This window comes from Palaemon carinicauda, chromosome 1, assembly GCF_036898095.1.
Source record: "Palaemon carinicauda isolate YSFRI2023 chromosome 1, ASM3689809v2, whole genome shotgun sequence".
In the NCBI taxonomy this organism is placed as follows: domain Eukaryota; kingdom Metazoa; phylum Arthropoda; class Malacostraca; order Decapoda; family Palaemonidae; genus Palaemon; species Palaemon carinicauda.
The window spans coordinates 97,772,530-97,799,830 of NC_090725.1; the positions used below are offsets into that span (position 1 = coordinate 97,772,530).

A 27,301-nucleotide genomic window follows, 5' to 3' on the forward strand; every position below is an offset into this window, starting at 1 on the left:
GAGGATCTGGTGTGGGGGAGCTCAGGGACTCCAGCTCCTTCCCCACCACCTTTGCAGTGTTTTTCAGGTGCAGCAACTTCAGGGGGCGACCAGGACAGGAAAAGACGAGCCACGTGCTCTTCTGACCCGGATTCCATCGTGTGGATGGCGCCAAGGACGCCCTTCAGGTCACCCATGCGGCAAGACGAGGAGTTTTCTGGCTGGTTTGCCTCACGTGGGTCACTGCTCAAGCCTCTGGCGCCTTCTGTTTCACTACCTCCTGATGTTATGCAACCCGTCACCCCGGTAGCACAATTGCAAGCCCCCATTTTGGTGGCAGAGGATTCAGGGTCCTCGGATAGCTCCTTTTCTTCTTCGTCTTCCTCGGACGATACCTCGTCCTCCAGCTCTTCATCGCCGGAAGACTCCAGCGACCAGGAGATGAAGAAAAGAAAAAGAAATCGTAGAGGAAGAAGTCGAGCGCGAACTCAGGCCCATCTAGGAAGAAGGCCAAAGTTGCTAAGAAAAAGAGCAAGAAGAAGAAGAGTCCCAAAAAGAAGAGGGCAAAATTGGGTAAGTTAGTTATCCCCCCTTGTGGGTCGAACATGGCTCTTGCCGTTCCAGTGCCTGCCTTGGCGGCTGCTGGAGCCGCTAACGTGCCTTTGCTCAGTGTCTCTTCGGCTCCATCCACGATTCGGATGCAGCCGTTGGCACACCCAGCTTTTCTTTGCCCTTGCCCGGCAAGTCACCGGCTCCATCCATTCAACGGATGCAGCTGCTAGCTCAGCCCAGCAGCGTTGTTCCCATGCCCAACATCTCACCGGATCCATCCATGCATCGGATGCAGCTGCTGGCACAGCATGGCAGTCACTCGCCACGGATTTCTCCGGGAGGGCGTAGGCCCATGACGGCTACCTCCTCCTCGAGGGCTCAATCCGTGATGGAGATAGCCGCTCCATCGAGTCGGCCGGATGCCAGGGATACGCCCGCCCCCACGGATCCATCCGTGATCGAAGAATCAACCGACACGGCAGATCAAGTGGTAGTGGGCTTAGTGGATGCTGGAGATTGTTCACCTGTGAAGCATCTTCATACAGAAAAGTTTTAGCCCTTATACAGCATCACCACAGACTGGATGAACCCAAACCATTCTCGGAGCAGGCCTGGCTTTCGGTTTTGGGTAAGATGGTGGACAACCCTATATAGCCGAAACCATCCTTGACCCTACCAGTGGCTCCAGACGTGTCCCTGAGCATGGACCTCATCAACTGTTTTGTCTCGGGACACAAGAACTCCCTCAGGGCCCAAGGGTCCTTCAAGCTCCTGCCCGAGCTTAGGACCCAGAAGAAATTTTATGTGCCCGACAGGCTGCCTGCATGGCCTCGAGCAATGGAAGAAGCCGTTGCGGCTCTGAGCCAGGGCAGCACGGATGACAGGATCCTTACTGCCCCCGTGGTCTTGTCACAGGCGGAGGCCACTATGATGGAAGACACGTCTCAGGACATCATCAGTGTGGCCTCCTGGTTGGACCTGTGGGCATGCACTTTAGCAGCCTTTCACCTCTCCCACGATCTCTCAGTGACTGAGAATCAAGCCCTGTTGCATGAGCTCATACGCTCTGGAGGCAAGACGATGAAATTCTTGACATTCCAGTCCTTGACACAAACAGCGAACTGGATCTTGAGAAGGAGAGACACAGTTCTAAACAGGCTCCCTCGTAGACTCCCCGAACGAGAGGCCAAGTTCCTTCTTAATGCTCCGGTATGGGGTGAGACCCTGTTCCCCCTACAGATGGTAGCAGAAACCATGGAGAGAGTGGGGAAACTGAAGGACTCGGCTGAGCCTAAGCAACCAGCAACAAGACACCCTCCACATAGGAGACCGTCTGTGGACGAGGCCTACCCATCTATGCAACCAGCTAGACAGGAGGCCTCCTCCCCTTCTTGGCATCAGTCCTCGCGGCCCTCCCACAGAGGTGGTGCCCCAGGCCTCCTTTAGGCAAAAATACTAGGGCTCGAGACGAGGCTGCTCAAGCCGTCTCCCCAGAAGGGGATAGGAAGCGAGGCCCCCTATACCTTCCCACTCCACAGGTGGGGGGATGCCTCAAATACCATTGGCAAGCTTGGCGGGACAACGGTGCGGACCCATGGTTCGTGTCAGTCCTCAGGGAGGGATACAGGATTCCCTTCCTGATGGAACCTCCTCCTCTGATTCCCGAGCATCGGGCGGACTGGCTGCCCCCCAAGGATCACATGAAGAGAGCAGCCTTGCAGGAGGAGGTGTCGGCCTTGTTGAACAAAGGAGCTCTGCAACCTGTCCGGGAATCTTCCCCAGGGTTTTACAGCAGGCTCTTCCTGGTGGAGAAAGCTAACGGGGGTTTGGAGACCAGTCATTGACCTCTCGGCCCTGAACAAGTTCATCAGGAAGACGTCCTTCAAGATGTACATGCCGAAGTCGGTACTGGCAGCCTTGAGGGAAGGGGACTTCATGATGTCCCTGGACACCAAGGACACCTACTTTCAGATCCCCGTACACCCCTCCAGCAGGAAGTTCCTCAGGGTGAAGTGGGGAGCCCAGTCTCTGCAGTTCAGGACCCTCTGCTTCGGCCTGTTGACGGCACCTCAGATTTTCATGAGGGTATTCACCGTAGTATCAGCCTGGGCACACAAGCAGGGCATCAGGCTGATCAGGTACCTCGACGACTGGTTGCTTCTTTCAGCCTTAAAGGAGCAGGGGGCAAAGCTGTTACAGTTCTGCAGGGAACTGGTGGTTACCATCAATCTGGAGAAGTCCCAGTTGATCCCCACCACCAGGATGACGTTCCTGGGGATGGTCCTGGACTCCCAGGTAGCAAGGGCATTCCCCTCTCAAGAGAGACTGGACAATCTAGACCACATAATTCGACCATTCCTAGCAAATGCGCCAGCTGAGGCTGGTCCAGTGGAATCTGAAGGAGCTCTGGCCACCGGGAGACCCGCCTCAGTCCTTAGTCATGATGACCCCAGCCACCAGAAACATGCTCCTCTGGTGGTCCGATAGGGTAAACACCCTACAGGGTGTGCCGTTCGCTTCCACTCCTCCGTAGATATTGCTCTTCACAGACGTGTTAAAGGAGGAGTGGGGAGCCCATCTGCTCGGAGAGACAGCAGAGGGAAAGTGGTCCTCGGAGGAGAAGCTTCTCCACATAAACCTGCTCGAGCTGCTGACGGTTCAAAAGGCCCTCGCAATATTTGCCTGCGGGGAAACGCAATAGCCCTCATGTGCGACAACGCCACCGTGGTGGCTTACATAAAGAAGCAAGGAGGATTGAGATCAAGGGAGCTGTACGATCTCACGGCTCGAGTCCTGGAATGGGCCGAGAGGAATCACCTCATTCTCACAGCCAGGTTCATTCCGGGGAAGAGAAACATCCTAGCCAATGGCCTCAGCAGAGCAGGGCAAGTAGTGGGGTCGGAGTGGTCCCTACACCCACAGGTGCCCAGAAGGTCCTACATTTGTGGGGCTCACCGGTGATAGACCTGTTCACCACAAGGCTCAACACGAAGCTCCCCGTGTTCTGTTCTCCTGTGCCAGACCCGGCAGCCGTGTTCGAGGACGCCTTCCAGCACCCATGGGACGGACTCGACGTGTATGCCTTTCCCCCCTTCGCGATTCTCAGGCAGGTGTTCAACAGGCTCAGGCAATCAAGGGCAACAGTGATGACTTTGTTAGTGCCCTGGTGGCCGGAGAGGGAGTGGTTCGCGGATCTATAGGACCTGGCCACCCTTCCTCCGTGGCCCCTACCAGTAAGGGAAGACCTTCTGTACCAGCCTCACTTTCAAAGGTTTCATGAAAACCCTCAGTGCCTCCAGCTACACGCGTGGAGGTTATCGAGCGCCTGTTGAGAAAAGAATGATACTCAGGGAAGACGGCTTCGAGGATGTCAGGGTATCTGCGGAAGTCCTCGATCGCGGTGTACCAGGCCAAGTGGACCACGTTTGTGAAGTGGTGTGCCACGCAGAACCTGGGGCCTCTGGATGCATCAGTCCACAAGATTGCAGAATTCCTGGTCCACCTGAGGGACGACCTAGGAGTCTCCATTCCAGCCATCAATGGGGTCCGAGCGGGCGTGGGGCAGGTCTTTCATCTCAGAGGCATCGACCTGGGGGCCTCTCGCCAGATTACCATGCTCATCAGAAGTTTTGAGCAGTCTTGTTCCCCCTGCGCCGCTCGGGTCCCGCAGTGGGACATAGCCAAAGTTCTCAAAGTTTTGACAAGACCTCCCTTCGAGCCTCTCAAGGATATTCTAGATAAAGACCTCACCCTTAAGACGGTGTTCTTTCTGGCTCTGGCCTCAGCCAAGTGCGAGTGAGCTCCACGGCTTGTCATTCGAGGTCTCGCACTCGAAAGGGTGGAAGGACCTGTCCTTAAAGTTTCTGCCTGAGTTTGTGGCCAAAACACAGAACCCGGCCATTGCAGACCCGAGGTTCGAGGGGTTCTCGGTCCCGGCCATCCCTCACTCGGACAACCCGGAAGACTTGCTCCTGTGCCCAGTGAGAACGGTCAGGAAATACCTCAGCAGGACAGCCAGACTCTGGCCGGGCATCAAAAGTCTATTCGTCTCCTCAGGCCCGGTAAAGAAGGCCGTGTCGAAGAACATGATCTCAGAGGCATCGACCTGGGGGCCTCTCGCCAGATTACCATGCTCATCAGAAGTTTTGAGCAGTCTTGTTCCCCCTGCGCCGCTCTGGTCCCGCAGTGGGACATAGCCAAAGTTCTCAAAGTTTTGACAAGACCTCCCTTCGAGCCTCTCAAGGATATTCTAGATAAAGACCTCACCCTTAAGACGGTGTTCTTTCTGGCTCTGGCCTCAGCCAAGCGCGAGTGAGCTCCACGGCTTGTCATTCGAGGTCTCGCACTCGAAAGGGTGGAAGGACCTGTCCTTAAAGTTTCTGCCTGAGTTTGTGGCCAAAACACAGAACCCGGCCATTGCAGACCCGAGGTTCGAGGGGTTCTCGGTCCCGGCCATCCCTCACTCGGACAACCCGGAAGACTTGCTCCTGTGCCCAGTGAGAACGGTCAGGAAATACCTCAGCAGGACAGCCAGACTCTGGCCGGGCATCAAAAGTCTATTCGTCTCCTCAGGCCCGGTAAAGAAGGCCGTGTCGAAGAACATGATCTCCTTCTGGCTTCGGCAAGTCATCAAGAGAGCTTACGCCAGTGAGGGGTCTGCAGTCCCTGGTACCCCGCGACCCCATGATATTAGAGGTCTTAGCACTTCTTTTGACAGCAACATGGCAGTGGGCCAAATCATGCGAGCCGGCACATAGTCCAGGCAGTCCACCTTTACGGCCCACTACCTGAAAGACTGCACGTGGAAGTCCCTGGACTCCTTCTCCATTGTACCAGTGATTTCCGCCCTTCAACAAGTTTAGGGCTACGGCCCCGGGTAGCCCGAGAGAAGTAATTGCGAGCGACACAGGTTCCCCCCTTACTTCCCTTTCCTTTCTACCCTTTCCCTCCCCTTCCCTCCTCCCATGTGAGAGATGGATGTTTTGAAAGCCCATGCTCGGATTATTTATAAAGGTGAGTTTATACAAGCAGGTAGACTTTTGCGTGCTTCCCCTGACTCTCCTACCATGGTCTTTATGTCGTCTGGACCTAGCTGCCTATCTAGGTCCTGTGCCCATGGATGGTAGTGGTGGGTCTTCCGGCCTGTAAGTCCACCCCCGCCTCCTAAAGTGTAAGTCTCCTAAGAAAGTAGTTCGAAGTAAGTACTCCGTGTAGGAACAAATCACAAATTTTAAGTAATTTGTATTTTTCCTAACAGTACTTACCTCGAACTACTTTCAGGTTATTACCCACCCATCCTGCCCTGGGTGCCCTACAGGTGTTCAAGGTAGAGATTCATATGCTTACTGACGACAACGACCCAGTAGCACACCCACGCGCTGACCCCGGGTCGCCTCAGGGCACGTATCCCTCCGATACGGAGGGACCTGACAAGGGAAAACGGAGTTAAGGGGAACTGCGCAAAATTCTTGATCGGATAAGGAGGAGATTTCAGATACTCCTAAGAAAGTAGTTCGAGGTAAGTACTGTTAGGAAAAATACAAATTACTTAAAATTTGTGATATATGTGAAATTCTTTAACTTATGCCTTATTCTTTCCAACTGGCATGTTAGTGCTGTGCCTATGTGGAGGCACATAAATGAAAGGCATAGCATATGTAATGTCACCTCCGGAATAAAAGCAACGTGTTATTTGTGAATTAAACTTCTTATTATTTATCACTAGTTCTTTAGGGAATAGAAATAACCCACTATAATACTCATGTCTTATTTATAGCCAGACTCACAAAGGTAATAAAAGCACACGTTAGAATTTACCCAACTAAAGTAAACCCTTGATGAGCTCGTGGCCGAGTTTGCAAGCAAACATAAACACACTGTCATCTGGAACATGTGTGACCAACCAGCTTTAGCTGACACATCACCACCATCAAAATATAAAGTTTCAATTAAATAAAAATTTAAGAGCAGCTATGATATGAAATGCCATCCCCAAAATAAAAACAATGTTGCTTAAGGGCACTTACTGTAGTGAGAGGAGGGACATCAGTATCCAGAATACCATCTTGGTCTTCTACCTTGCAAGCTAGAGGATTGCCAACTATGGTATATGTTTTTATTTATAGATTAACATGGTCACTTATTCCATAACAGTGAGGTTGTTAGCACTGTAAATTTAGGGTAAGATGATTAAAATATATTTAATACAGTAAAGTCAATTATTTCAATACTTTCCTGAAAGTCATATCTCCTAACCTCCTTCCCACTTTCAGTGGTTCAGTTTTCTAGAAAAGCTTACATATAAGCTACTAAGAACTTCATAGAAGACAGGACTTGTCTATGTTGCCAATTGCCAACATATAGATTGGCAATTTTTATTTTGTCATAAAGCTATGGCTTCTAGATCTTACAGCAATATGAATTTCATGTAAGAATTTAAATAATCAATTTTTGTTTAAAATTAGGTTATTGGCTGTTGTAATAATAACACTGGTTTACAAAAAAAAAATTTTGGTTTGAGGCAAGAATGGGGATAGGTGTTTGTTCCAACACAGTACTTACCTCGAACTACTTTCTTAGGAGTATCTGGGATCTCCTCCCATCCGACCAGAGTTTTGTGCAGTTTACCCTATTCCCGTTTTCTATGAGGGGTAACCTCAGATGGAGTGATACGCGCCCTGAGGCTAACCCCGGGTCAGAGAGCATGCTTGCTCAGGTCTCGACCTCCAGTAAGTTCTCTGGTCGCATCGCGATATCATCTCGACGCACTCCTTAACCCCAGTGTCCCCGACTTCCCTTTGTGTCTCACGCGGTCCCCACGTGGTACCTTTGTGCTTTAGCTTATTCTTTCCCTCTGCGTTTCTGTGTCTCGTGGTGCGTTACTAGTGTGTGATGGAGCATCCCCGCCGTTGTCCTTGTGGCCTGTAAATCGTGTGGTGCTTTCCTGTCGAAACCTGAAGTAGACCCACACTCCCTGTGTTCGTCGTGTAGGGGCAGTGTGTGTTCCCCTACGGCCACGTGTCCGGAGTGCGTGTCCTGGAACGAGGTGCAGTGGGTGCGTTACGGCACCAAAAAGAAGGCGCCGAAGAGGTCACCTAAGAAGCCGAACGTCTCTTCTCCTCTTACTTCGCCGGGCGTGTCGTCAGACCGAGCCTCCCTACCACCTTCCCCTACCCAGAGTAGGGGACGAGGTAAGTCCGTTGCGGGGAAGAGGCCTGTGGCCCTTCCCCAGGAATCTGAGTTGCAGGATAGTGGGGTTGTGGTGTCATCCCAGGCAAGTGAGGGGCCTGAGGAAGGGTCGGGAGTGTGTGCGGGGGACGAAGCCCTGGTGCAAGCAGGGCCGTCTCCTCAGATGACCCTATGTGGGGTAAAACTGTTCCTACCTCTTCTCCCGCCTCTTCGACGTGCTTTTCAGGTGTTTCTGCATTCTTTTGTGCCTGAAGGCTAGACTTAGGCTGAGCGATAGCCTTTCACTGCCGAGACTGAAAGGCGCATTTCTTCCCGCAAATACACGAGGAACTCCTCTATTGCTGGAATAGTGGCATCGAGTGGAGAGATACCCCTTCCACGACACCAACCACAGAAGACTTTCCACTTTGCCTGGTAGACAGATGCGGATGATTTTCGCAGATGTCCAGACATCCTAATCGCAACTTGATACGAAAATCCTCTCTCAGCGAGGAGATGCTGGATAGTCTCCAGGCGTGAAGTCGTAGCGAAGCTATGGCTTTGTGGAAGATGTTGGCATGTGGTTGTCTGAGTACAATAGATCGTGTCGTGGAGGGAGTTCTCTCGGAAGTTCCGTTAGGAGTTGCAGAACGTCCGGAAACCATTCCTCGTGATGCCATAGCGGAGCTATGAGGGCCATTGAAAGATTGACCGATATTCTGGTCTTGTTGAGCACCCTACCTCATCAGACAGAACGGGGGAAAGGCGTACACGTCGATGTTGTCCCACCGTTGTTGGAAGGCATCTTGCCAGAGCGCCTTGGGATCCAGGACTGGGGAGCAGTATAGTGGAAGCTTGAAGTTCAACGCTGTCGCGAACAGATCCTCAGTCGGGGAACCCCACAAAGTCAGGACTTTGTTGGCTACTAGATGACCCAAAGACCACTCGGTACTCACTATCTGAGACGCTCTGCTCAGATTGTCGGCGAGCACATTCCTCTTGCCTGGAATGAAACGTGCCGATAGTGGGATCGAGTGGACTTTGGTCCATCTCAATATCTCTACTGCAAGATGGGATAGCTGCTTCAAAAAGGTACCTCTTTGCTTGTTGATGTAAGCCACTACTGTGGTGTTGTCGCTCATCACCACCACAGAGTGACCCTCCAGGTATTGTTGGAACTGCTGAAGGGCCAAGAAAACGGCCTTCATCTCTAAAAGATTTATATGGAGGCACTTTTCTGATTCTGACCATAGGCCTGAGGTCCTGTGGTTTAGAACGTGGGCTCCCCACCCTTTCTTTGAGGCAGCATCAAATCCGGGGGGAGGACGAGAAGATCCACTCCTCTTCGTAGGTCCTCGTCTGTCACCCACCACTGGAGGTCCGTCCGTTCCGCAGGTCCCATAGGGATCATGACGTCCGGGGAATCGCAACCTTGATTCCACCGGGACTTGAGTCGCCACAGGAGAGATCTCATTCTGAGGCGACCGTTGGGAACTAGACGAGCCAAAGATGAGAGGTGACCGAGGAGACGTAACCACGATTGGGCTGGAAGCTCTTCTCGTCTGAGAAAAGGGCTTGCGACCTTCCTCAATCTTGCTATCCTGTCGTCTGATGGGAAGGCTTTGTGGAGATTGGTGTCTATAATCATGCCTAGGTATACCAGTCTTTGAGTGGGAAGCAGAGAGGACTTCTCGAGATTTACCATGATCCCCAGATCCTGGTAAAGTCCCTGAAGTTTGTCTCGGTGTCGAAGAAGGGCTGACTCCGAGTCTGCTAGGATCAGCCAGTCGTCCAGATAACGGAGGAGATGGATGCCGATCCTGTGTGCCCACGACGATATTATGGTGAACACTGGTGAAAACCTGTGGTGCTGTGGAGAGACCGAAACACAGCACCTTGAACTGATATTCCTTGTTGTCTAGGCTGAATCTTAAGTACTTTCTTGAAGACGGATGGATTGGGATCTGGAAGTACGCGTCCTTCAGATCCAGTGTACGCATGAAGTCTTGAGGTCTCACTGCATGTCTGACCGTGTCAGTGGTCTCCATGCTGAACGGAGTTTGCTTGACAAACTTGTTCAGAGCCGAGAGGTCGATGACTGGTCACCAGCCTCCAGACGCCTTCTTTACAAGAAAGAGTCGACTGAAGAAGCCTGGGGACCCGTCGAGTACCTCCTGGAGAGCGCCCTTCTTCAACATGGTCTGGACTTCTGCCCGAAGGGCCTGCCCCCTTGCTGATCCCATGGCAAGGGAGCTCAACGACACTAGATTCGTCGTCAGGGGAGGTAGATGTTGTGAACAGGACGCGATATCCCTGACTGATTACGGAAATCGTCCAGGAATCGGCCCCGAGTTGCTGTCACCTGTCTGCGCAACTTTGAAGGCATCCCCCCACTGGTGGACATGCAGGGAGACTGCCAATCCTAGCGTTTGCGGCCTGGGCTGCTCCTTCTAGGATTCTGGCTTAGACACCACTGTCTTCGCTGCCGTTGTCGGTTTCGTGGTCTTCGTAGGACGGGACTGCTGGGGTGCTGGAGGCTTATAGGGCTTGGATGTCAAAGCCCTATTTAGGAGGGAGTCTTGGTGGGACTTATTCCACCTCTCAGCAGCCTGCTCCACGTCCTTAGGCTCAAACAGGTTCGTTCCCATCACGGAAGAATGTCTGAGCCTGCTTATCTTGGTGCTAGGGACCTTCTGGTGAAACCTCTCAGACACCGCATCCCGACATTTCAGGATGGTGTTTGCCCACAAGTTCGAGACTTGGTGGCCCAGAAACTCGATCGTGCGAGTGCCTGAGAGTAGAAAGGTCTCCATAGCTTTCCTAGTACGTTCTTTGGATAAATCCTGCGAATGTATCAGGATACCTAAGGTCCCTAACCAGATATCCAGCCATGAAGTGGCCTGCATGTCACACTTCGCAACCTTCTCCTGATTAAGGATCTCAGTCGCTGAGAATGAGACCTGCCGGTTGGAGAGCCTCTCAAGAGGGACTCCCCCGATAAGCTCTTCCAAAGAATGGTGAAGGGGAAGAGCTAAACAAGGCTTCTTACGATCTCAAAGTACCTCCTCTGCTGCACACGAGGAGGTGGGAGGTGGGATCGGTTGGAGGAGGCTAGCTCAGAGAGCTGGACTGCTATCTTGTCCCTGGAACTCTTAACCCCCTGAGACCAGGGCAAAGCTGCACTGGCCTTAGAGGGTTTTTGAGTTCCAAAAACTCGGTCCAAGACTGTGTCTTTGCCCTCTCGAGGAGGAATCCCGGGATCAGCAAACCCATTGAGAGTCCTCATAAGGGTCAGAACCTACCAAAATGCATGTTCTGACTCCTGCAGCTCTCCTCCGGAAGGACTAGGAGCGAAGTCTCCTGTCCCCAAAGGCTCTTCTTGGGTAGACTCGCGGACGTTCTCCGAGTGACTGGCTGGCTCCGTTCTAAGTCTTGACGAGGACTTCGGTACTGTCTTGGAGTCCTTCGACTCCCTCCTGGGAGGGATGCAGGACTCCAACAACGACAGAGGTAGGCTCTTCGCCCCTACCCGAGAAGACTTTCCAGCGCAAGGTGGGATTTCCCTCATTGGTGCGATGGGGGAATGTATCACCTCACGTGACTCCCCTGAGGATGAGTAATCCTCATCCGAAGGGGAGGGAGAAAAAGTCTGGGGGTGGGAGGGGGCCTGCCTCGAAGGCTTACGAGGAGACAGCTTAGTCCTCAGAGAAGTCACCGTGTCCGAAACTCCTCCTTTTCTCTTCAGGGGAGTAGATGCAGCCAAGGATTTTTGGCCCAAATCAGAGAAAACAGGCTTGACAGCCTGCGTGACCGCTCTGATAAGTGCCCCAAACCAAGGCTGCTGGCTGATGGCTACGCTATCAGACACTCCCTCTGGAAAGACAGGGATCGACCGATCCCTGGGAAGAGTTTCCATAGGGGGGTTCGCCTGTAAAGAAAAAGAAGATAAAGAAGAAATGTCCTTGGACCTTTCTGGAACCTTCCCCCCTACTGGCAAGCGTGCTGTTCTGCGCTTGCGGGGGGGATGCGGCGATGGTGACCTTGCCGCGTGTTGTCCTGCAGCCTCGCGCGTGGGAGGATATTGGCGCTTGCGCGATGGAGAATACCCGGGGTCGCGCGCGGGAGACTGCTGATGAGCGCGCGCACGCGAGGGCGATTGCAAGGGTAATTGCGAGGGCGAGCGATGGCACGTTGGAGAGTGTGCAGGAAGCTGTTTGCGCACGCCCGAGGGTGAATGGCGCGCGCGCAGGATCAGGATGAGGAGCCCGTGCGGGCGAGAGATCATGCATCCCAGAAGATATCGTCAGGCGTGCGCGCGCAGGGGAGATATCCCTTGCGCGCGCAGCTGGAACCTGCGCTCGTTGGCGCGCCTCTTGTAGGCGCACATTAGGCTGGCGATGTGTTGCTGCTATGGGAGATGGGCGAGGGCGAGGGCGTGCACGCGCATCCTCGTGGGCGCGTGTAGGTGACTGCGCGCTCGCGAGGGATGGCGCACAGGTGAAAGCAGACAGCGCGTTGGCGAGCGCTGACGAGTAGGGAAAGTCCTAAACTTCCCTACCGCACCCAGATCCGAAGATAGTGGTCGCGGAGAGCGCTGGCGTGCAAGAGAGCACTGGCGCGTTGGTGAATGCTGGCACGCAGGAGAGCGCTGGCGCGCAGCAGGTTGAAGGCGCGCAGTGGCGAGCTGGCGAGCAGGTGAGTGCTGGCGCGCAGGTGAGCGCTGGCGCGTAGATGAGCGCTGGCGTGCAGGTGAGCGCTGGCGTGCAGGTGAGCGCTGGCGCGCTTTATCAGGAACCTAGGCAGCAGGTGAGCGCTGACGCGCTAACTCAGGAATGACAGCAGCAGGTGAGCGCTATCTCCGAAACCTCAGTGAGGTCAGGAGAACGTTGGCGCACATGCTTGGCATGGCGCGTAAGGGATGTGTGTGCTAATTGGCGCGTACGCCCTTGTTGCCCGGAAGGGACTGGTGCCTGTTTTTAGAAAACAGGTTGGTTGGCGCATAAAGCGCATCAGCAGCCAGGAACGGCGACGGCAAGTCAGCAGTTCTGACGGGTGGAAGCTCGGCGTGCCCTTTGTAAGGACAACCCTCCACCAAAGGGGATCGCGAACGATCCGCAGAGAGGTCCAGGGTAGTAGAGGAACAGTCGGAGATCGATGATGAGGCTCCTCTGCGGCGGACTGCAATGGTGATGGTGAACTGAAGAGGCGCCTCCTCACCGTCTTATAAGGTGAAGGAAGGCCTCTCCGGTGAAGAGGAAGGCGAGCCTTACGACTTATACGTCCTCTGGGGGCCGTTGGGTCAGCAAGGTGACCTTCAGCAGTCCTCCGAAGAGGAGTCTCTGTGAGTGAACTCCCTCGAGGGGGAGAATCACCGGCAGGAGAGACTGTCGGACTTAGTTTCTCCCTCGTAGGTAGTGCAGGACTGGGAGAAACTAAGCCTTCAGCTACTGTGGGTTGAGAAGTTGCAGAGGCATTAGGAGATACCGCATTGGACACCTTTGACACCAAAACGTCGACAATAGACAGAGGATCAACCTCTGCCAAAGTCGGCGATTGCTTGACAGTGGCACCCAACCGGATGATGTCAATCAAGGCTTCCTTGGAGGGCGAACCCTCGAGCCCCAAGGAAGACCAAAGCTGGAATAAATCAGTTACATTAACATTTAAATCCTCCCCCGGGGGAAGAGGTGGAGCTGCCTCCCTAGGGGAGGCAAGGCCATCTCTCGAACCCCGAGGTCGGGAAACAGAACTATGGTCTACGCTACCACTCGACCGTCTCTCGAAAGAAACTGATCGAGTGGGAGCTTCGAAGGAGGTTTGGGCAGCAGAAGAGTCTTTTGGATTTTCTCCTTTCAAAGAAATCTTCGAAAGAGAAATATCCCGCCTGGACTTCTTTCGTCGCCGAGAAAACCTCTCCCTCTGGGAGGTAGACCACTCCCTGCACTCACCACACTTATTACTACTATCACACCGTTGGCCCCTACAGTAAGGACAAAGGGTGTGAGGGTCCGTCTCGACCGCCGACATAAATGTACCACAAGGGTGGTCGGGTAATCCAGGACATTTGCGCATTTTCGCAGAAGCCAACTTCACACACAAAACAGAGAAAGCAAAAAGACATTAATGGCTGTCAGAGAGGCGAGGGTGAGAGCGGATACGTCCGACTACCACCCGAGCCGAGAGCAAAGTGAGCTCAAGCACAGGTGTGTGTGAAGGGGGGTGTGTAGCAAGCTACCCTCCCTACCCCCCCGCTAACTAGCGGTGGGGTAGTAAACCCTCGTTAAAATTCTAATGGCTCGTCATTTCAGCTACGCCGAAAGTAATAACCCCCATTGAATAGCGTGGTTTGTATGTGTTACGGAACAAATAAAAATTAGACAAAGTTTCAATAAATTTTTGATAAATACAATCATGGGCATGCCTGTGTAAAAAATATAATGCACATTTTAATTGATAAAGAAAGACATTATAGATATAAGGTGATAATCAGGTCTTTGTCAATACATTTTTGAGCAAACAAGTTATTGATTTCCTGTTACCCAAAACTTATTAAAATATTAAATTTCAAAGAACAAACATTTAAGAAAATAGTTTCATGTTAAAAATAAGTCTTAAATTTGATTAAAACAGAATTGAAAATGCATTGAATTTCAAATTCCTCAAGTAAAAAAAAAAAAAAAAAAAAAAAAAAAAAAAAAAAAAAAAAAAAAAAAATCAGTACAAAAATATTAAATTATTTATTTTCAGTGGGGACGGGGCAAGCAGTCCATAATCCAAGTCTCCCAACCCAACAGTTGCACCAGAGGATTTTAGTTGGGAATTATTATTTGTTTAAAATCAGATTTATTCCTTTTCCAAAGATGAGAAGCCTCTTCTTTCTCTAAATAAGCACATCTATAACCACCATAATTTTATTCTGCAAGAAAAAGCGATCACAAAAATATTTTTAAATATTTTATTTCAAATAGCATACATAATATCAATTTATAATTTTAAGGCATAAAAAAGAAAATAGGTAAATATATAGCTTACAAATCATTACTTCAGTAATTTTTAAACTAATGACCAAAGCTAGTAAAAAAATATATATCCTTTAACAGTAACAAGTATTGTTTAATTCATGTACAGTTTGGTAATTTTTTGTATAGTATACAGAAATAAAAAGAATTTGCAGTAATCCTTGAAAATATCATGACATTTTAAAGCTAAATTTACAGAGGTGTGAATCTTATAATAACATAAAACTAAGGTGTGACACAGAGATCATATATAATCTTGAAAAGATAACACTAGTTAACATACTAGTTCTGTTAACATTAGTTCTTGTAATTTGTATGCGGTGAGTTTTCATATAACTTCTCATTTCTAAATCCCTTACTTTTACACCAATGTACCACTATTCATGTAATAATCAATCAGCAAAGAAAATATATACAGTGATCCTGATGCTGACAAACATTACCCAGAAATACAGTGCCTTAATTCAGAACAATTACTACTTTACCACACCCGAGTGTAGCAAGTTAATAAGTTGAGAATTTGCATGTAAATAAAATTTTACTGCATTCTTGTTTATGTATTACCAAGAAAATCATGAATCTAACTCAAAATGATGAGTTTTGATAATGAAAATTTATTATTTCTATATTCTCATGATGTTCATATTGCTTTGTTCTCAAAGCCAACTCAATATAGATATTATCCCAATAGACTAAAATTTTCTGTTTTCTTTCCTTCAAGAGGCTTTGAACACCAGGATAACATCTGGTTTCAATTGGTGACAACACTGCACCCGCCTTCTCAAAGTTGAATCTAATTTTCTAGTCTCTTGACATCGTTAGTCAGTTGGTAAGAGGGTGGGCATACATATATCAGGTGAGTATAGAAGTAATAAGTTTTATTATTAGAATTCCTTATATTTCTATGAATCTTCCATGATGTTCATATAGGTTACTCCCACGCTCTGATTGAGGCGAGTAATGAAAGAAAGAAGTACAAAATTTCAAGTTAAACTTGATACTCCAGGTTGTGTTTCTAAATATCTTTTCATTGTCTCTTACTTGTCTATTTACTTCACCTAACAACTTGCCTATATACTTCATCCAACATAGTGTATGCCAAAATAAGAAAAAAATTGAAGACTAATAAAATTTATCTATTCATAAAACTAAAACCAAACCAACTTGTACTAAGCCACATCCCTAGCAGCCACACTGGCATCTAAAGCCTAGCAATCTTTAAAATAATGTTTAGCAAATACTGAACTCCTGTTAGACTCTTTTCAAAGAAAGATTCCTGAAAAAATTCTGTGATGAAGCTTCACTTTTAGTATCCTGCTCCCTGACATTCAAGTCTTTCATCTAACTTTGATGTAACTCCTAGTGAACTTATGTGACCAATCCTTTAACCAAAAGTTCATATCCTTTGGATAGACGGCAATTAGAAAACCCAATGCCATGAAGAAATTAGAAACATTACCCTTAATGTCTGCAGTTTTTGACTAAAAAATACTTCACAACCCTCACAGAAAAAATAAATCTGTTCTGAAGTAACTGCAATCCTCCAAATAGGGAATTGACAGAAAGTGGTAAAACTTTTGATAAGTAACCCTTCAAAGATATGTGTGTCATCCTTGCACAAGAGTCATTTTGAAAGAAATTGTCTCTATGTATAAATGCAAGTAGATACATCTATCATTCCAGAATGAAGCATAAACAATAAAAATTTTTGTGACTTAATGAAACACGAATGATCAATTCAATTAACAATAACTTTCATAATTCTCATAAGTTCTCTTCAACTTCAAAGTCTTAATCTACTCTGTATCATTCCAATTTTAGCATATGTACTGCCAAAGCAAGTACATTCAAAATCATGTTGGCTTTGAATGTTGGCAAAGGAGATGAGATCATCGTATATTCTCCAAAGCCTACATCACAAAGAACTTGTAGTTAACTAGTATGTTTAGCCAACACTAATGCCAATAGGAAAAGTTTAACTAAGTATATCTAGGCTTCATGATAAGATCTTCTAGAGGTTCAAAACCAGAACTTTTTAAATGTTGTAATTATACTTGCAAATTCCAAAACATTTGCATGACTGCAATAATACCTTTAACAAGATAAATTAAGCATGGATCTATAAACCTTAATAGCTACAATAGGCAGATTCTATTCTTGAAAAAAGGAAGCGCAAAAATGTACAATATTATCCAAACCAAACATAGTTACTGGCCTATTACTGATGCACAAAAAAGTGGACATCCCACTGACTTCAATAAGCTTATTTGCAGACTGTCTTTGAAACCTGAAATAGACAATTAAGAGGTCCTGGAAAAACCTCCTATCTCCATGCTATTAGATGCAGGTGGACTGAGAAGATTGGTTGCATGGCAACCTTCTTAGTCACTCTGACCACTCTCTTTATGGCCAATAAGGAGCCACCAGAGTCCTCATGCTATTCATTGATACATTATGATGCAAAATAGTCCAGTCCTGAATTTATCTATCACTATCTAATTATGGTGAACTTGGAAAAAGTGTACAGATCTAGGTGTGACCCTCCAATATCACAGCATCCACTTTTCATGCTAGAGTTCCCGGAGCTGGTGAACATTTTGGTCATGCAAACCAATTTCATACCTCTTAAAAGTACTTCTGAAAGATGATACCATTTATCAGGAAGAATCTAGTTCTTTCTGCTTCACTGAACTTCCTGGTATAAACATAGGAAGAAGGATTATCTATTAAAATCATCGAAGCATTTCTGCACAACATACTATACAAAATGAATTGCAGCTGGAAAAATAATTATTTAATTTAAGATGGATCCAAACTATTTTCCTTATCTAGGAGCTTTGGTACCTAACTGTTACTTCCATTTTATTTTCAAAATGTAGACTAACTGAAAATGTTGAGAAACTTGGCAGATGTGTTTTGGAAAAGGTAGGATTGGAGCAGAGAGGGATTCAATAAGCTACTGTGGCCTATGACAGCACTCACAGCTCTGGCTGTAGACTACACCATACTTGACAACATTTGGAAAACTTTCTTTCTATCCACTCGACTGACCTTTGTATCTTTTAACTTATGTCCTTCCTCTTGATAAAATAGAACTGAAAATTATGTGGAACCTACTGTACTTTATTAATACACTGCATAATTTGATTGTTTTGATTAAACATATCTGAGTCAAACAAAACAAAACAAAAAAGTTTTGAATGAGCAGGAAATTCTTTACTTCGCAAAGGTTAGTAAATTGTCAAATTAATGACAATCACATGAAACCTGACTTTAGTATATCACATGTCCCCAACACCTGTAATGTAAATCTGAAAGGTATGCGTCACAAACAAGAAACTACATTTTCCAGGAATAATCATACAAAATCCATTAACTGGTCCTAATTTAATCTAGCTAAATGTCAAGTAATAATGAAAATGAAACTATATCACAAAATTAATGTTTGGACTTTAAAAGTGGATTCCACCTATGCATACATGCAGAGTTAATGCTTCTTACAGAATTATTTATGGTAAGCAAGCAATACAAATTTAGGAAGTTCTCAGAGTTATATGTAATTACCTTGTTTATTTATTCATTCATGTCTAAACTAATAGAAAATAAGATAAAGTGAAATCCCATTACGTCAAATACTGTCCTTCCCATTTGTTTTCTTTAATGGGAATTTTTACCTGTGTAGGGTAAGTGATTAATTTCCACAAAAGCACTGGCACCTACTTCAATATAAATATGGAAAATCGTGATGAGCTAGTGGGTGGGCCTATGGGTGAATGATGCACACTACCATCAGAATGCAACCCCTCATAAATATGGGCCATACACTATAACATACCATTAATAAAAAAATGAAAAATAAAAAGTAGTTCCTATTAGTGCCTATTTTAGAAAGTGGATGGATAATAGGCTCAACTATGTCTTCTACCTTGTAATCCAATGACAACATGTAAGCGAGGGTTATGCAGCAGAAGATTCCAAAGTAGTTAAAGAGTTTGAGACTTTAATAGGGGATCTTGACTTAGTCATGTAGTTCTAGAACAGCTAGTCAAAATGTGAGGAGTTACACCAGGGTTTGAAACTGGGACGGTTAGGTTAGTTTTGACTGAATATTCACTGGACTACATTCCTAGCTTGTACAAAGGAAATTAAAGAGGCCATAATTGTATAAATGAAGTTCAGTATTATCTAAATGGCTGGGGTCTAACTTCATCCCCTCTATGATCCACTAGCCTAATCTTCTCTGGATCTTACCCTAATCTGAAAGCTATTTTCTTTTACATTTGGTCAAAAGACTAAATTTTTCCACTATAAGCCACAACAAGGGAGATAAATCAAGTATATTACCCATCTGTATTTAAAGATACTCTTCTGTTTACACTCACAATGCGTTAGAGAATTAATTATGGTAATATGTTGGTTTATGAGTTTAATTGGTTTTGGGAGCACACTCGCAACCTAAAATGCTTTTATTATAAAACAATTTTTCTCATGAGAAGTGAGGGAAATTCACTCAATGTATTCCACAGATCAATAAATACTATAATTTTTAAAGGTTTTGTAATGGCAATTTTTGAACAATTTATAACCCTTAATGTCAGAAATGAATAAAAAATTCATAATGAAAAATAGAAATACCAGAAATTGACAAATTACCTAACACTTGCCCTTTGAGAACTGATAACTATTTAGCAATTAAGATTTATAACTAAAAATCTTGTTGAGAGTAATGCATCTTGGTGACATTGAGACAATATAGAACAATAGGGAGTATCAGAACTTAACTTGAGTAATTTATTTGGATATCTGTATACAAAAATAATTACCCTTTTTGTTCGTTCGTTTTAGATTGACTTGCTTTAACTGCGTTGGCAGCCCGCAATAAGTACCTTTGGAGATTAAATGCCTCATCAGAGTAGAGCTCTTCTTCACTTCATTCACCATCTCTGTTTCTTAGTGTGAATCTTGAACGTATTTGTTCAAAATAAGCATTCTGACTTTACCAACAAGTTCTACAAATGTTAACTGTTCATTTTTTACTTCTAATGCAGTAAATGTCTCAAGTCTACGTTCAACTGGGCTCACTGTCATTCCCAAAACAATTCAAACGAAAACTTACTGAATTTTATTAAAAAAAAATATAGAAAATCTTCTTTCTCTTTAACTGAAACCATACAATATTCAGGCCATTATATAACCTAGTTAACAAGTGGTTGGATACTGTCTTGAACACTGGTGGTTTAAAGATCTGAGCCTGAACTGGAAAATAGTGAAGGATACACAAATAGAAGACTTATGGTTCACAGTCTTCTTTTGGTTTCCCCTAAACTAAATGCAAACAAAGGAAAATAGTAAAGCTGTATCATCATCATCTTCTCCTACACCTATTGATGCAAAGGACCTCGGTTACATTTTGCCAGTTGTCTCTATCTTGAGCTTTTAAATCAATACTTCGCCATTTATCATCTTCTACTTCATGCTTCATAGTCCTGAGCCATGTAGGACTGGGTGAATATTAAATGTTAATTTATTTTATGTATGAACACTCAAAGCAGTCTGCTATCAGCTAAAAAGATCTTCCTAAGAGAAGCTGTTAGCTAACAACCTTCTCCAAATATAAAAAGAAAACACTTTCACAAACCCGAGTGAATTATTCTCACCTACATGCAAAGCAGTTCTAGAAGAAATAAAAACTAAAGCCAGAAACAAAAGTAATCAATTCAACAGTGGGGAGGGGGACTCCCATTAACCACTAATAAATGTCATCATTATATAGTTTACAAGTGGTTGATCATGAGCGTCTACTTCAGCACTTAGCTAGTATCTTGAAAATTAGTGGATTGAAGATCCAAACCAGAATCAGAAAATAAAAAAGGCTATGTTAATCTACTTTGAGTTTGAACACTTACAAAATGAAAAATCTATGATTTCCAAAAAAAACTGTAGATGAGATAAATATCTATAGCAAGATATCACAGCAATGAGAACACGGAAAAGGGTGCGTACAGTTGCCACACTGGTTTTTGCCATTAGTCTCCAAATGTTCCTTAGGTGGGTGAGAGGAATAAAATGTGAAAATTTTTTTTGGGGGGTAATGTCGATATCAAGTTAGCTTCAAGAACAAAGCAATATAAACATCAGGGTTTAATTCATAGACATAATTTTTGTGCTCAATGCTTCCAAAGTGAAAACTTATTGATGGAAAGCAATTAAAAACTTTTAACCTTAGAAAAATAAAATCCCTATGGTCCTCGATACGTCACCAGATGGTGATGGTAGCCAGAATACCTTGTAATTCATTCGCTGCTCAACATGATAAGACTGTTTCTTTGAATATTTACAAAAACAAGGGCTTCCTGTTGTAGTCCTGGCTTGCTGCTTATTATGTTCCCTAATATTGGTGCAGTTATGTTTTCTTAACCTTCTTGAATAAATTTTTTGTGTTAATTTTAACATTACTTAACTATGAAGGCCACATTGTGTGTGCATCAGATGCATAAGGAATGTGTTCATTCAAAGAAAAGTATGGTGTGATTCTTGCCAAGGTTCAAATGACGTATAATCTGAGACAAGATTTAAAGGGAAAGATATGCTAAGTGTAGTTAAAAGGCTTATAATACTAGAACATGTGGTTCTCCCAGCTCCCTCTCTTCAGTGCATCCCACTCTGTTTTAAAGGCTGAGCCTTATCCAGTGCCAAAAATCCCAAATGATATATCATCTATATACCAAGGTATGACATTTATAAATGGTAGTCTTAGGCAAAACTAATTACCAAACTACTGTCACGGTAAATTATCATCCCTAATCAGATGCCCAAAAGCTAAATTTTAGTGTGAAAAAATTATATTGCAGAAGCATGAGAAAGTCATTGTAATCATAAAATACTGTAGCATGCTCCATTTATTTGCTAACATATATTTTTCCTCTAAGAAGGTTGATGAAATTGATTTGTTCTCATAATTGTAAAGAAAATGCACCTCTTTGCTTTTAGTGTGTTGTCTTTTTAAAAGTAGAGACAAATAAAGTAAAGCTTGGCTCCAGTTGGTCACATTTGCTAATATGTGATGCCTTTTGTTGTTTGTTCAGGAGGCCGACTGACATCCTTTGGGTTAGAAGTTTTGAAAATTCAGATTATCGCATTTTTAGGTAGAACATTTATATATCATGTTTCAATTTTTTTTTTAAGGGTCACAACTCATGACCTCTTGCTTAGAATTTTGAAAATTCAGATTATGGCAATTTTGGCCAGGAGAATGTCTATATTTTATGTTTTAAATAATCTTTTAATGAAAATCCTGTTTTATTGCTAAAATGACCTTTATATGTATTTATGCAAGCGCATCTGGACCCGTACGCAACCCTTTTCTGACCTAGATACCTATCTATTTACCCTTCAAATATTTCAGGGAAAGCTATATAATTTAGTAAGCCAAATACAGTAATTCCACCATTTTCTATAAATTTCGGAGGAATAGATTATCCATTTTCTCATACTGTATACTGTATGGTATTCATAAATAAACTTTTGAACTAAATAGCCCAAGAACGTAAACTTTATCCATAAAAATACAAACAAAAATATACTTTATTAACCAGTCTTTCTCATGTGTATGCCTTTGGTACATGCAGCAAATATAGCTTAAGTGTGGGAGGGGGGGAGAGTGATTTTTGGATTTCAGGGATGGGGCTCATCACCAGTTAGTAAATAACCTTAAAACATAATGATTGTATCCTTATAATCTCCAGTGGTTAGGAAAATTATTGCCAAGAGCCCATACTTATACATACTAAAGTATATTCAATTAACCTCCAAAAAATTGTGAAGCCTGATTTCTCAAACAATAAAATTTTTTGGAGAAAAATTTATTTAATTTCACTGCTGGGAGAATTTCTCATGTACAAGTTTTTGTATATAAAATCATCTTTCAATTGGTCTTTAAATAAAATAAATAGGTTGTGAAACAAAAAAGTAGATAAGAGCTTGAAATAATGCCCCCCCAAAAAACATGTTTTCAATGGGACTGAGTCATACTCCTTAACATTCTCTATGTATTTCTCAGTATTCCATATATTTCTCTAATATTCCACTGTATTCAATTCTATAATGAACCACTATCTCAGACACCGGGCTTTTATGAAATCACAGTGGTAATGATGGTTCTTCCTGTAAATGTTTTGCCAAAGTATTTGCAAGGTTGGGCTCATTTGCCTTATGAAAACCCTGAGTTGTCAAAGACTGCAGCTGGTTAAGTTGACATCTAATCCTTTAATACTTCATTCAGACTATTCAATTGATTGCTGGCTATGAACAACCTCTGAAAAGGAAGTGGAGAATGCAAGTGATCTTTCTCCAGTCTCTGGCACTATTTTATCTACAAGGGTTTCTATTGGGATCCCAAAGTGACCTCTCTTCACTGAATGCACTAATTTCACTTTCAAAAGGTTTCTATTTAATATTTTTAATAAAAAACTGCAATGCATTCTATCCATAATATCTTTCTCAAAACCCTTTTTATTCCTTAGGAATCAATAATTCCTGTGGCTTCATTGTTGAGTTTTGCACCTAGTTACAATTAAATAAAATAGTTATCTGAAAACAATTACAGTTAAATGAAAAATAATCTTATGTTTTGTTATTATAACAAAAAGCGTAAATGATTCTTTACAATAAAACCACAAGTTGTCAGTTTCAAGCAAGTTTACAACAGCCTTTTTTAAACCAGAAATTACTTGTGTATATTCTCCCTGTATATTTTATATCTTAATCTGGTGTTATGTTAACTTTAAACTAATAGAAAAGGCAGAATATAAGTAAAACAATTGAAAAGCAGAATATAAATAAAACCAAACTTATGATACACTTCTTCCTCTAAAAAAAACTTTAAAGATGTATGTCAAAGTAACTTCAAACTTATTACAGACTTTGCTGTCTTGCTGCCACAACTTATTCTTAGCATAGCCCTTTTAAGAGTGGGAGGAATGAGGAGGTGGGTACAACACACATGCATAGCCTCTTGTTTGTAAAAGATAGGTATATCATGATGCTAAACTAAACTTTCCCTTTTTTGACTTCCTTGATACCCTTCTGAAACTTTTGGGGACCTGTCATTTTAAGAGCCACTGTCTGATAAAGAGGATAAAAAGTCTGGATGAAATGAATAAATTCTTACACTAATTGCAGCTTGTGATCTGGCTATTTGGTTACTGACCAATGTTCAAATGAATGATAATACTGGATTTATGCTAACCAGCTACATTTTAGGGCTAAGATTTCATTATACTTTGGATATTATCTTCAGAGTAGGCAAATTAGTACTTTGTTTCAGAAAAGACTAAAATTTACAAGGAAACATAGCCTAAAAATGCTGACAGTGACAGAAATAGCAATTTCAAAGAATTGTTGCAGTACAAATGCCACTTTAGCTGGTCAAAGCAAACCATGCTTAATATTGAAGACCAGGCACTTCAACAATGGTTAACTAGAAATGAACCGCATTTGCCAATTAGTGTGGTAGAATATGAATACCAGGAAATAGCAGAATAATGCCAGGCATCTTTTACAATATTTAGTCAATTTTTATTATGTACATACTTTATTATTACTATTTTTTTTCTTCTAAAAGCAGCCAAAATATGTATTAAAGAAGGAAAATGTGTTTTGCAAAGAAAACCTTATATTTAGAGGGATGCTGTAAGGTCCTCCAAGGACTTACCTGTAAAGGTTATAATAGGAATTACAAAAAGACAGGATATACCAAAGAAATAATGTCCTCCCAGCCCTAAGGCCAGTGTATCAACTGACGAAGCACGGACTCAGCGTGCATAATGGAAACCAACATATTTAGGCTCTTGACCCTTTTACCCCCGGGGTATTTGGAAATTTCCAACCCTTAACCCCCAAGAGGTTATTTTTTTCCCAGCACATTTTGCAGTATATTTTTTTTAAATTGCTCTAACAGCCTTAATTTTTGTCATAGAGAGGTCAGGTTGGTCTCATTCTCTTGGAAAATGCCTGAATTTTCTGAAAAAATTATCAAAAAATATGAAAAACTAATTTTTATAGCATTTTTTTGCAAGGACGTACCGGTACGTCCATGGGGGTAAAGGGATGGCTTTTGTGAAACGTACCAGTACGTCCTTTGGGGGTAAAAGGGTTAACGTGTATAAGAGAGACTCATATTTAGGCTGTCTTAAACCTCTCAAAATATCTAATGCTAGATTCGTCTGCTAGTGGACGACACATCACCAACCAAAAAGAGAACTATTACTTCTCTTGTGGAAGACATTAATGCCACCTTTGCATTTTTTACCATCGTACACGAACATATTAATAATGAGTCAACTAACTCACCTTGGCAGAAGGAATCTTTGGGTAGGAGCTAGATGTCTATTATGGCACTTCTGCCAATGGACCCAATTGAGATTTTTTCCCTTCTACATGACTTTCCCTCTAGGTGCCACAATCAACCCAACCACAACTTATGCTGAACCATTTGAATTTGTATAAGGTAGTGTCCTATAAACACCGTATGTCTAGACCAACCCGTAAAGTGGTGTATATCCTGAAACTATTGTACGTAGGAAAATGCTATCTTTCTTATATCATTGATGAGTTGCCAAAGCAAGAGCCCATGTCCCATGTAAGGTGGGGCAATCTTAAATGAATTGCCTATATAATGCATTGTGGATCAGCCTTTTAAATAAGGGAATAAGGGAAACCACCAATAGGTATTGTAAAAAGGGGCTTGTCAGTCTCAAGTATTCTGAAACAGACTACTTTCTGATAATATGTATCTTAGAAAATAGAATTGCAAGGTAGCTAGATACCAGGCATAAGTAATCATAACAAGGCTGTAAAGCAGATATGGATATTTTTTCAATTCTTTTCCTTTGCATTGTTATGAATATTGTTCTACAGTCTGGTCTTCAGCAACTGACTTTTTTTAACATTGTTCTACAGTCTGGTTTTCAGCAACTGACTCTCATCTTGAATTGTTAGAACAAAAATTAAGATAAGGGGTTCCATCTATGAAGGAGCTTTTCACTCTTGGCTAGATGAAGAGTTACCAGAGTTAGTATCATGAGATGGCCATGAGAGCAGCTAAAGCTTTCTGTGGAATGGCACAAGTTCTCCAACCCTTGTTCCCAAGGCTAAGGCTATTAAAAATACTGCCATTTGAAGGAGCTCTTTTATGGTCCATCTGAAGGAACTATTTTATGGTAATAGATTAGTTATATAATTCAGCTAAAAAATCAAGCACTTCATCGAGTGACCAGGGCACAGGATGAGTACTAGGGTACAGGATGAGTTGATTAAAATGGCTTTTTCAAAGTAAAGGACTAAGTAACATGTACGAATCTAAATCCATATCAAAAGCCCTCTTGAGAGATTCTATCTGGGAAGATTTGTAAGAAAGAAATTTTGAGGGATAGCCTATCCTCAAAGAGATGGCCAAGCAAGGATGTCTTGAGGTTATACAGTAAGGGGTCCTGTCCCTTAGGAAGGCCATACAGGCCTTTCACATTGACTGGCATTGTCTAGTAGAAGAGAAACTTTTATAGGCTCTCAAGTATGTGCTGTATGAAAAAAATATCTAGGTATGAAGGTTCTCGGTCAGAATGGTAGAACCAAAAGTTATTTGACTCCTTACTTTCTGGTAAAACTATGCAGACCAAATAGGGTGTGACTTTAGTCTCAGACACTGAATGTGTGTAAACAATGGACTGTTCAGCCAAAGCAGAGCCACAAGGACAGCTGTTTATGTGAAGTCCAATGGGATCTTCAAAACCTTCAAAATCTAATGAATAAATAGAAGACCATCTGTATCAATTTATGTTTAAGGCATTTCTTCCAATTGCTTGGAAGTTCATATTTGGCTTTACATATAATGGAAGTATGGTTCTCTGCCATTGTAAGAAAATCAACTTGGAGATCTAGAGCAAACTGAGGCCCTGACCATCTTGGCAATAGAGGAGGTATCCACAGGGCATGAAAATTCACCAAATCCAGGATAAACGGTACCCTGCCCAGAAGAGAGAGGTGTCAAAACACTTCCAGGAGGCAAAAAATCTGGGAAACACCCAAATGGTGCTTCCCCAGAGGGAACCAAATTACCCTCGGAGGACCCTGAGTAAGGCAGCCACCTCTTCTGAGTCTAGATCATCATCTGACTGAAGATCTTCAACTTATGTAGGAACCTGGTCCACCAAGGTCCCATCATTGAACACCTTACTACAGAGTTGTGCTTTTGAGATAACGAAGTCTGAGTTAATTACTTTGTAAGTAGCACAAGATCTTAGCCAACTCTTTCATCCACATTAAAGAGATAAAGAAGGGACTTGATCTCTCAAATCTTTTGCCAGTAGGTGCTGGTTTGACATCTTAAAGCCCCTGTGAGTATATGAGAGCAATTTTCAGGGTCCCATAACCTGCATCAAGTGGTACGACAACACCAATGATAATGATATTGAGCATGGTACCACAGGTGGTTGGTGAGGTTATTACACACTGTCGGGATATGTTTAGCTTTCAAATCACTTATCTGTAATGTGAAAATTAAAAATTGATAATCTTTTCAAATGAGA

The 27,301-nt window shown here is 43.9% G+C and overlaps 2 protein-coding genes across 4 annotated transcripts in view; one reads left to right on the plus strand and one right to left on the minus strand.

Moving 5' to 3' along the window:
* LOC137649949 (uncharacterized) overlaps positions 1–27,301 on the plus strand; it is a 155,487-nt gene that overhangs the window by 117,660 nt on the left and 10,526 nt on the right. The window contains exon 6 of one of the 2 annotated variants that reach the window (XM_068382916.1): positions 14,446–14,535. The exons of the other annotated variant lie outside the window; for it this stretch is intronic. Coding sequence (XP_068239017.1) covers positions 14,446–14,511 — 66 coding nt within the window. The 3' untranslated portion in view covers positions 14,512–14,535. Of the gene's footprint in view, positions 1–14,445; positions 14,536–27,301 lie in introns of those variants that run through there. 2 annotated transcript variants of the gene reach the window in all.
* Mettl3 (methyltransferase like 3) overlaps positions 14,596–27,301 on the minus strand; it is a 210,296-nt gene continuing 197,590 nt past the window's right edge. Inside the window, exon 12 of one of the 2 annotated variants that reach the window (XR_011045887.1) lies at positions 14,596–14,614. The gene's annotated coding sequence lies outside the window, so the exon portion shown is untranslated. Of the gene's footprint in view, positions 14,615–19,845; positions 23,032–27,301 lie in introns of those variants that run through there. The other variant, XR_011045886.1, reaches the window with a different exon arrangement.